Genomic DNA, 11,550 nt, shown 5'->3' with positions numbered 1-11,550 from the left:
CGCGCCCTCTAGCGGCGGCCTGCGGAGCGGCCGCCATCTTGCTGCCGCCTCTCGCTCCGACGCCCGCCCCCTGCCGGCCCGGCCAGCACACCCAGCACCGCCTTCCCGCTCGCCATTGGCCAGTTCAAGTCCCGCGGCCGGACCAATCAGCGAGGCGCCGTGCGGCGGGTGATTCAAACGGCGGCGGCGCCTCGCGCCACCCGTCGCAACTGTCTTTATATCGCGGGCGGCCATGGCGACCTGCTCTGCTCCCCGGCTGCCGGCCAGCCGCAGGTCCGAGCCGGCGTACAGAGGTAAGGCCGCGGAGCGGGCACCCGTTAGGCAAAGCCCCGAGGGGCCGGACCGCCCTCCGCTTCTGGCCGCCTGGAGCCGAGGCGCTCGCTGCCCCGGGGCTGTCCGCCGTTACCGCCTCGCATAGCGGCGGGTCAGGCTGCGGCGGGTAAGGGAGGAGCCGGCCGTTTCTCTCGAGAAGCGGGAGACGAGGGCGAGAGCCTCAGGTGGGGTCGGAGCTCGGGCAGGTCTTGGCAGCAGCGCCCGCTATCACGGCCTTAGAGCCTCTTACCGGTCGGTGAGGCTTCACCCTCCCCTCGCAGGGCAGGGGACGCTGCTCTCCCTCCCAGGTAGGGCTCCTGGAGTGAAAGCCTTTCTTCATTATAAAAGGCACACCGTAAGTTAAAAGCGTCCTACTGAAACAAGCAAATGCTTCAATCTAGACCTGCACTCTTCTGTTTATTGCTTTCTGACTGGTTTGGCTTCTACAAATTAAACGAACTGAATTGCTTTGATGGGGCTTTGCTCTTTGGAGCTGGTGAGACCTGAGTTTCTGAAGCAGAAGGTGCCCGGGAGGCTCTAGGATGCACGCTGAGCTTGCTGTTGTGCAGCATCTCTCGGTAGGTACACCTCTTCACAAGCAGGTGATGTACACTGACTGACTCTAGGGTTTCCTTCAGCGTGGGCTTGGACAGTTGTGCTGAAAAAGCAGTATCCTAAGTGGAACGCAGTGTTGCTGCAAGCCAAAGTCTCAATCCAATCTGCTGGCTATATGTTTCAGGCTTTGGCGTGTCAGTGCATGGGAAAGAACTTGCCTTTTTCAGCTCTCCCATACTAGGAGGAAATTCTGAGGGTAACTACACCATTCTGTGGGGTGACAACTTTTTACCATGGACAGTGCACAATCAAGTGCTTACTTCTTTTCAAGATTAACATTCAAATTGTCAAAGGCAATAATGTTTTAGCAATTTATGCTGTCTGAACTTCAGTAATACAAAAATATCTCTGTGTTGAGGGAACATATTGATGGACCTTGCAGAGATTTCTAATTTAAGAACAATGAGCAAGACATAATAGAAAAGATAAAGAACATATGCAAACAGATTCAAAAGGGGACTCATGCCTGTCTAGGAGGGGCAGAAGTTGGGGTTTATATGAAAGTTCATTGAAGGCTTCCACTGTTGAATGAGCCTGTTGGTGACAGAGGACGGTGCAGTGCCACGAGTTACTGAATGCCATAAAGGAATTGTTGTTCTGAGGCAAAAATAATGCTTTAACTTCTGGATTTCGCATCCCAGGGCATGTGAAACAATTCTAAGACTTGGAGTCTTGGGTATCTAGACTAGCTGTGTGGATGCTTGAACTTGCTTTGGGTGGCAGGGACATCTTATCCCAGCTACTTCCAGCAAGCCAAGGTCATAGTAGCTCCCTATATGAATAAGGAAAGGTCTCTGAAAAAGATCGACAATGTAGTCCTATGAAGAATGTACATTTCTGGTGTGCAGTCAACCAGTAAAGACATGGGAAATTAACACTCCCATTGGTCCAACATTTGTGCAGATGCCCAGATGAGAGCGGAAGAGATGCAAATGATTTTACAGACAGTCAGTTGGGTTCACGTGCATGGTGTTTTTCATGTGTGCTATACTTAACTTGCTACTATGTGAGTGAAGTGTTCTTGCTGAACCAACAGTAAGTATGTGAAATACTCGACAGGCATACAGAAGGTAAAAGAAAGGGCCTAATTTTTTCATATAACAAAATCATGTTTCTTTTAGCTTAATGCAGCAAAACGGCCATCTTGTATATCTGTGAAATTACATTCAACTGCACTTTGAATATAGCCTTTCTCAATAAATCATAGAATCATAGAATGGTTTGGGTTGGAAGGGACCTTTAAAGGTCGTCTAGTCCAACCCCCCTGCAAGGAACAGGGACATCTCCAACCAGATCAGGTTGCTCAGAGCCTCATCCAACCTGGCCTTAAATGTTTCCAGGGATGGGGTGTGAAAGATGAAATGAAAGAGTGCGTAAGACATCATAAGATATAAATATTAAACTAATGACTTTATTAATCCACCATGTCTCTTTTATAATGTCTCGATACTTTTCTAATTGCACTTCCTTTTTCCTAAAAGGCAACCCTTGTCTGGTATTTCTATTTTAGCTGAAAATGTAATAAATCTGTTTTGGTTTTTGCTTTTTTTTAAACTCACTAGAACAAAGACGACAAAAAGTTGAAGAATATCTGTCAAGGAAAAAGACCTTTTCTGGTGTGGCCATTCAAGAAAACCAGGCATCGATCAGGTAGTATTTCGGCTTGGCTTACTTTGCTTTAGAAAGGCCCATGGTTGATGGGAAAGACATAAATAGCAGTTTTTGCAGAGAACATCAACCAAAATGCAACGAGATTGGTGACCACATGGATTTCCTAAAATCCTTTTATTGTCAGCAAATACTAGAAGTTTTTGTTAAACAAATGCATAATAGATTAAATTAATGAAGTATATTATCTGTTCCTGTAGAGACTGAGGGGACAGGATACCTTTATGGCAGAGCTATTATTTCAGATGCGACTTTGCCTCTATAACCTTCCTTCTGCAAATAATTTTTTTTCCCCTCTTTCTAGTTGGGCTATGCTGCATGTGGTCACGATCCACTTGATCTAGGTTAATTGTATTTTTGTGGGCATGACTAATGCTTTTATTTGGCAGACATTTTGTTTTTTTTAAGCCATTGCTATTCCACACCAAGGCCTTCTGATCAGTTTCCTTAGCACATATTCTCTACTATATGTGATATGGAGGTGACAGTGTGATGCAGACCACTTTCTCCAGCATTCAAAAATCATTAATGTGTCTTTATCTTTATTTTCACTAATGTACCTTCATTTTCAACTCAGCTAGCTTCCAGAAGATCATCTTATGCAAAGTTACTAACTGGAATTTTAATTTTCAGTGACATCCAATAGTACCACACACTTAATGTAATGCATCATGAAGAATTTGAGCAAAAAATTGGATTTGTAACTTAAAACTGAGATGTTTTTCTTATGAGCTGTCAATATATTTTCATAGTTGCTAGGAGACAATACTGGTCTTGGTGGTTTTGTTACTCAGTGGGTAGTCTGGTGCCAGCTCTGGTGCCTGACTGCAGGTTTTGGAACCTGTCAGTGCAGTAGGAGCTATGTATCCTTGTTCAGACTCACCTCAGATGGCCTGGCCTCTAATAGCAGTAGCTGAGCTTCAACTCCTCGTGCTGCTTCCCTTTCTCCCTCAACTGCAGCATTTAGAAACTTGACCTCCTGTAGCAGATGCATCAGGTCAGGCAGGTTGGTGCTCATCCTTAAACATGAGAATGGCACCTGCAGTAAATAGGGTCTGTTCTCTTTTCTTCCCTGCTGTTAGCCAGCTCTTTATGGTGCAAGAAGGGATGTTTTGCAGACTGGGCCCCGATCAGTGGTTGCTTAGCCATTTATTTTTTTTCTGGAGGAAGAGTACAAGCTGAGCAGAAATGCTTCAGTGTGAATTCAGCCAGCTGCCTGGACCATGTGAACTTACTCTAAAAATACATTTCTTTGTTATGTTGCAGGATGATTTAAGATGTGTTGTTGTTTTTTTTTGTTGTTGTTGTTGTTTTTTTAACAGTAGCAGAACTAGAAGAGCAACTAGCAGTAAACTGCAAGACAAAATACAACTCTCAACATCTCCAAAGCCAGGAATGGTAAGTTTTTGGCTGACACTCAAATACTGATGGCACTCTGTCTCTGTGGCTACAACCTTCCATTCACTTAAACTGCATTTAAATGATATGACTTTCAGTTTGCAGGTGCAGAGGTGCACTTTGTTAAAACTTTATTCAGTGACTGCTTAATATATGCTTTTTAGAGAGCTGTCACATTACTGTATGTAATGGCTCATATTGATATTCAGTTTGTACTTGACTGGAGAGGAGGTTAAAGAGAATACCATTATTGCTGAAATAATGATTAAAATTCAACAACTTTTCTTGAGACTTTCAGAAGTTCTTGAATATATTCTCAGCCTTCAGGGAAGTTTTTTCAAATCTGAGCAAGGTCTTCTGTTAGAATAGAGAAATCTATTGTATTCTGTTACTTGGAAAAAAACCCAAACTACTAACAAAGCTGATGAATGTGTGATGATGCTGGCAAATCTAGTGGAATCAGAAGGAGATGCTAATATCTAATCAGAGTTCAAGGGAATGTTTTCCCTATATCATTTTGTGTCACTTTTCCAGAATTAAGATGCACGTGATTGTGCTACTCAAAAATAGCAAAACACAGATTTTTCTCCAGACCTGCTCTCAGGGAAAGGTGAGGAAAAAATAGACACAAAACTTGTGTTCATATTAGATGGTTTTGAGTTTGGGTTCTGAAAGATTTAAGACCTGTGGGTATTTGAAGAAGAAAGCAAAAACCTTAAAACTTCAAACTGAGTGTTGAGGGGAAAACTTCCAAAGGGAAGAACAAAGTTTTTTCAGAAATTTCCTGAAAGGAGATATTTTGCTCTGTGTTAATGTCTTGCGTGATTTTTAAATTTGAGTTAAACTACATAGCTCCCTTAAACAACAGCCCTTGTACTCAAGCTCTAGTTACTGACTTGGTCAAATCTAACTTCTAAGCCTTCTTCTAAGTTACAGATCAGGGAATGAGATGCAGTGTAGTTTTCAAACAATTCCAGGGCATCTTCCTTTAAAGGAGAAGAGTATCAGCTTCTGCAGACTTCCACGTGTCATTCACTTTTCTTTTTCCTGCCTTTGGATCTTTCACTCTTCCATGAGCTGCTGCTTGGACAATGTTGAGTTAGTTGCTCTAGAACATCTTTGGGGGAAAAGACTAGGTCCCACTTCTTATGGCCTCTGGGCTAGGGTTATGCTGAGAATGTATGGTTGAGAATTTCAGGAAGCAGTAAGCCCATACAAGACTCATGTGTCTATTTTTAACTACAGCGTCCTACAACTCGTTAGTAAGAAAAATTCTCCATCTTCTGCTAATGCATCCTAATGCCCTGATGAAAGGCTTTCTTCACTACCTTGTGTTAACAGGCTATCCTTGCTAAGCAGAGGAATAGTGCTGGTATTAAGTGCTGGGGTATGCAGGCTGAGATACTGCTTTTGACTAGATACAGCCTAAAGCAAGTTTCTGCTTTAAGATTCTTCTTCTTAGAACGTGATTTGGGCAGTTAAAACCCAGCACTTGCTTTGGAAGAGTTTTGTTTCTCTAAAAAAAGTGTAGCCTCAGGTGAGGCCTTCTTACTTCCATGGCAGAGTTGATTAATTTGATTTATTTTTTTAATGTGAATTCTGCAATAATAGTTAACAAATATTCTACTCTGTATATATACACTACTTTTGCAGATACTTTTAAAGTGGCGTTTACTTTTAATCACTGTAGTCCTGTAAATGAGTGAAAGCCTGTTTGGAAACAAGTAATGTGGAGCATGAATGTGCTTCTGACATCTCCATGGATATGCTTTTCATTTCAGGAAAATAAAGAGAATGCTAATAAACTGTCATGGGACCAATCAAGCAGAACCTCAGAAAAAAATGTTATTTTAAATTCTTCCACAATCACACTGACAAATTCCATATCAGGCACAAACTATAATTCTGAAGACCAGGCTTCCAAGAATGAAGTCACTGAAACAAAATCTCAGCATATGTCACTTAGTAAGTCCTTCTTGCAAAGAAAAAGCAGAAAGGAGAAGCAATTGACTGCAGAAAACCAAAATTCAAATGTCAACCTACCAAAGAAACCAGTGCTTGGTACATACCGTGGCAAAGTTATCCAATCCAAGATAAACTCCTTCCGAAAAGCACCAAAAAGTGAGGGAGAAGAGAATTCTTTGCCAGACAAGAAGCCTCTTCCTTCTGCCACCAAACCAGCAGCAAGTTCTTTGTCCACAAGCAGATGCAGTGTAGTTCTGAAGACCACCAAAGCCACAAACTACTCTAAATCTGTAAAACCAAATGGTGTACTCCCATTCCAGAACAAGCCATCTGACAAAGCTGCTATTAACTCACAGTCCAGTCTGAAGAAACGACAACTGACATCTGCTGTAGTGCCAAAGAAAGTAACAGTCCAAAAAATGATTGGTGGAAGGGGACCACAGCCACTGAAGGCTGCTTCTAACAATTCTGACCGCAGAGCACAAGGAGTGAAGAAATGTGCGGATTTTTGTGAAGATACAGGACCAGAAGCTCCAGCAAAACCAACGTCTGTTCCGGGTACAAAGCTGGGACAGGTTTCCAGAACTAATGGCAATAAAAATTCTATTCTGCCAAAAGAGTCAGCAGAAGAGAGAAGGTAACTGAATTACTCGCTGTCATAGCTTGTTCTTTGGAAGTATTTAGACCTTATTTTCAGGAATATCTATTTTGATCTATTTCTTGCTGCAGATGTGCTGAAAAATAAGAGAACTGAGTATTTGAACTTGATGCCCAAGGGCAGCAGACTATAAAACTGTATACTTAATACTGAGAAATCAGGATTCAGACTAATTGCAACAGTGCTTCAGGCTTACAGCTAGTCCCGTGCAGTTATAAATAGAAAACGTATATTGCTCGAACTCTGTTTTTTAGGTTAAGTGCTGTGACAGCCCTAAGCATGACAGATAATTCTGTAAGTGAATTGCACATGCATGCCAAAGCTCAAAAAGGCTGATGCAGAATGTACACAGAAGGAAGCATGTTTATGGACAGGAGAGCACTTCTCAATGACATTTTTCAGCTTGCTGAATGCAGCTTAGATGATAGGGTAAAAATTGATAATTTAGAAGTTACTTAGTATTCTTGGTAGAGCTCCTTGTAGAAAGTCACATGTACTTAGAAATTGGTGATCTAGGGGAATGGGGTTGAAATGAAATGTATATGAAAACTGAATTGCACTTACACATCAGTGTTGGATTTCTAAAAGCTGTGTGATAGGGTTGTTCTGGGCTGCTCTCTATGCTTTGTGTCTTTAGAGACAGTTTCTAGTTTTCTGGTTTGAAGTGGGATTGGGGAAGAGGGGTAGCACAGATTAATAAATCAGAAGCATTTTTTACCCTCTCTTGAAAAAAAAGGTCTGTAGCCTAAGTCTCTTGTTGCTATTGGAGAGATTCAAGTGTTCTGACCTGATAGATAGTGATATGCATGGTTCTGGAATTTTCATGTAGGTCTAAATGGCAGCTGTATTCCTTTTAGGATTAAAGGGAGAGGACTCAAGGACTGTCTGGAAAGTATGTTTTTGCATGACTTACCCTAGCTATTGTCAGTCAATGTAAAAAAAAAAAAAAAAAAAAAGAAATAAAACATCTGTCACTTCAGCAAATAATATTCTTAAATGCAGAGCTCGCCTGGATGAATGGAGGGCATCTAGAGGAAAAGTGATGAGAAGACCACCTATATCTGTGCTTCTGGGACCCCAATCTAAAAGCGAAGAACAAGAATTCTCATCTGGTGATTCTTTAGAGCATGTATTACACAATGAAAGGGTCAACAAGACTCTTGCAGAGTGTCTGCAGTTAACCAAACAGGTATTCAGTCCCTTGCCTACTGAGTTTTCGTTACACAGGTCCCTACAACATGCAAGTCCTACGAGCATGCTGAACCTGCGAATCAGATGCAGGGCACTAATCGCTCCCCAGGTTAAGCAATATCATAGCTTTTTGCTGACACCTGAAGAATTTAATTAGCACTTAAGCTTCGCTAACTTACTGGACTACCCAAATAAGATCAGGCAATAATGGTAACATAATAAAGTAGAAAAGCTAAAATGTAATAAGAGTAGCTATGAAGTAATTAAAGTTAAGACAAGTCTGCATTTGCAGAAACTTTCCTGGAGTTCTGAAGAAGTCTGGTTTTAAGTAGTTCTGAAGATGTCCCAGTAGTTCAGTTTTAGAAATACTTGCCATCTTCAAGTTTCGGAATTACTCTCCAAAGAAAGATAAAAAAACCTTGCTTTCTAGTTCAAAACTGGATAAAATACAGCACCTCAAAATGTTAACTGCATTTAAATCTCTACTTTTGTGTTGACTTTAGGGATGTCAAGGCAATGAAGTACGTACAATGTTGGAAGATCTGACACAAAGCATTCCTGGAGCTAAAAAGCTTGCAAAATATTGGATCTGCTGTATGTATCTTGAAGGGGTGGGCCCTCTTGAAAAGCTTATTGCTGTCTATGAGGAGGCCATTTTGGCAGGAGCAATGGTAAGCAGCTTGTCTTGAAGTCTGTGATTTACAAATGTAAAGGCATGAAAGTATGGTGTATAAAATACAACTACTTCTGATTTGAATAAATCCTTTTATAGTAGAAGAAGACCTATGTGATCTACTCGAACATAAGAAATTGGATTTGGCTTGCTCTGTAACCACTGTTGATGCTTACTACTTTCAAGAAAAAGTGTTTAGGATCATCAAAATACCGTATGATCTTCTGCATAGAAGAGATTAAGGACTGAGACTTCTAGTATCACTAGAAACCCAAAACAAAACTTGTACATTTATTGATGAACTTGGTTCTTGTGCTTTTATATCAGCAAGATTTCAGGGTGCGAAATACAGCCTTGGTGCACCAAATATAGGATTCACTTTGTGTTCTGACTTAAGTTTGAACAGCATTAAATAAAGGGTTTGTAACACGAACATCATGTGGTCTGTACCACTTTCCCTGTAACTGTTATACCAAGTAAGCTGAAATGATGATTAACTTTGGAATTGTTTTTCTAAAACAACAAAACTTTTTTGCAGCCTAAAGATGAACTACGACACACACTAATAGATATAATGAAAAATACTGAAAGCCTCTTCAAGTCTGAGGATGGTAAGTCTTAGTATTCTATTCTCATTAAGTGTCTGGCTACACAGGCAACACAGGTGAACTGCTTAAACTACTTGTGCCTATATTAAATTCTATTTCATGGAAAATTTCCTGTGATTATTTTGTACTCAATTGTCTTTGAGAACAACCTTGACTAAACAAATCCTTTCAATTGTGGAGATAATTTTGTATTCAAACTTTATACTTAAACTTTATCAAAGCAGTGTTGTCCAGCTATTTTAGCCTGATAATCAGAGTCAATAAAACCTTCTTGTGAGCTGAAAGTCAGCTGTCTCTTTGGCACATAATCTCCTTCACTAGCAGATGCATGCTTGTGTTATGGCATAGTGTCAATTAAAGATGGAAGCAAAGTAGCTGTATAAATTCCTCTTCAATATAACAACCTGAGTATTTGATCCTGGAAACTGAAATACTTGATCAGAGCTGCTGTCTCTGGGAAGGAAGAGAATGACTTCCAAGGATGTACTTAGCCTGAGTTTTCAGGTTGCGGGTTCTTGAAGGTGAATAAAATTATTAGAAACTTAAATTGCTGTGACTCAAACTCAACACATGCTTAACTTTCTTTCTCATGTAAAGCTGTTATATTTCAGAGATCTCTCTAAAACATTAACTTCTCTTCAGTTGTAACTAATCACAGCTGTACTTTCTTCAATATTACAGTTTTAGGGGGATCTGTGATAGAAGTTCATTTAAGTGAAGTAGCAGAAGTCGGCAAGGAACCAAATGCATCTGTAGAGCAGGTTCAGGGGGCCTTCAAGGATCTCGGCTTTGATGACGAAAAAACAGGGAGTGATGACAAGAAGGCAGAGACTAGCAGTGAAGTGATCAAAAAAGAAATCAATTTAGACTTGAAACTGAGAGAAGAGATCTTGCCAAAAAAAAATAAAAAGCACAAGACTAAAGAACGTACGAAAAAGAAGGCAAAATGTGAAACAGAAGAGGAGAATGAGGATGGGGTAAAAGATATAGCCCAAGCAGTTAGTTCTCCTGAGAAGGAGAATGACACATCTCACTTAATGAGATACAATCCATCTAACACGCCATACTTGGAAAGGTAAGATTATTTCTGGTAACTATGGGAATTGTGCAGTGTCTGGGGCAACAGTAGTGTTTGTGTCCTGTTGAAACAAGGAGATGCTGCATTTGTGAACACCTAGTTAAAAGCCCTCAAGAACTAATATTTTTTTAGGATTGCTTCCTCTTCCTTCAGAAGGAAGTCTTTTAAAATAAATTCCTCAGTTTACTCAAACACTTTTGCTTTTTCAATGCCTCACTACAGAGTAATCAAACCCCTTTGTGACAGAGACAGTTCCCTTGGGTATGGGAATGGGATAAAGTTTAACAGGAATCATAACTTGCTGTTTCTGCTAGATGATACAGAGGTAATCTGTATGATGGTATGCCTATGTTTAGTGATTTTTTTTTTAATTTTTTTTTTCTTTTCCGAAGTGTGAAGATGCACCATGAGGCAGATGACTCCAGTGCTAAAGACCTGAAAATTGTAACCCCTTTGCGATATTCTCAACGCATTCGGGAGAAGATGTGCAAGCTGTTGGATACTGTTAAAGATCAAGATCCATGCATCTCTTCATCTGAACAGCTGGGAGAATTGGAACCAAAAGCCACTGCATTTATCCATAAACAAAGCAATGCGCTTAAAGAAACAAGTGCCGAAGTAGAGGAGTAAAAAGTAGCATTAATGCTACACAGAGGTTAAAGACTGGATCCTTTTTAAGGAGGCAGGAGGTGTTTGTCTTTTAGCTTGTTTTTAGCAGCTTTGAGAGAGGAGCCGTCTAAAACTTGCATGGATGGCTTAAGATGGAATTTAACTGCCTGAGTCACTAAACTTAAGTTTATAAGTTTCGGCCTCTTCAAAATTGTGGTATATCTGGTCTATTTCAGTACTGAAACATCAGTGTCTTCATGTTAAATATGATTCATTAAATATTGAATTAAGGACTAGGTTTAACACTTCATAAAACAGTTTGATTGTAGTATATTGCTAATATCTACTGTTTTTCTGTTGCAGTTCCTATGAATTCTTTGGAATTACACAATTAACTTTTAGTTTAAGAAACAAAAATAATGTAGGCATGCCAATAGGGCAATGTCTACTACAGCAACATTTAGATTTGAAAACTGAAACCAACTAGTAAAGTGTACACTAAGTTTCAAGTGTTCTATCCATTTTGACAAAACTGAGTTTAATCCCTTTAGTTACTGGGATTATTAATTATCAAGTAATCTCCGTTAGATAAGGTTTGACACACTAATTACTATGTGACTGTTCTAATGTTGGTTTGCATTAGTCTGTAATACAGTAGACTTATTAAAGTAATCAACTGAGTTGTATTTGTTCTTTCTTTATGGGCTTTAGACTAAAACTAATTGTAGAACAGGACTATAAGCCTGAGACTAGAACCCTGAAAATTATTTTAGTC

The 11,550-nt window shown here is 40.2% G+C and overlaps 1 protein-coding gene across 1 annotated transcript; it reads left to right on the top strand.

Annotated features, from left to right (window-relative positions):
* Positions 1-232: 232 nt before the first annotated feature.
* CKAP2 (cytoskeleton associated protein 2) lies at positions 233-11,455 on the top strand. The gene is made up of 9 exons (XM_086741979.1): positions 233-293; positions 2,490-2,577; positions 3,918-3,993; positions 5,775-6,595; positions 7,619-7,805; positions 8,311-8,478; positions 9,019-9,091; positions 9,776-10,163; positions 10,559-11,455. The coding sequence occupies exons 1-9, from the start codon at positions 233-235 to the stop codon at positions 10,794-10,796; spliced, it is 2,100 nt and encodes a 699-aa protein (XP_086598105.1). The 3' UTR covers positions 10,797-11,455.
* Positions 11,456-11,550: the final 95 nt, after the last annotated feature.

The sequence above is a fragment of the Chlamydotis macqueenii genome, chromosome 1 (assembly GCF_036417535.1).
Source record: "Chlamydotis macqueenii isolate bChlMac1 chromosome 1, bChlMac1.mat, whole genome shotgun sequence".
Lineage (NCBI taxonomy): Eukaryota > Metazoa > Chordata > Aves > Otidiformes > Otididae > Chlamydotis > Chlamydotis macqueenii.
This window is presented reverse-complemented; position numbering and strand designations above follow the sequence as displayed.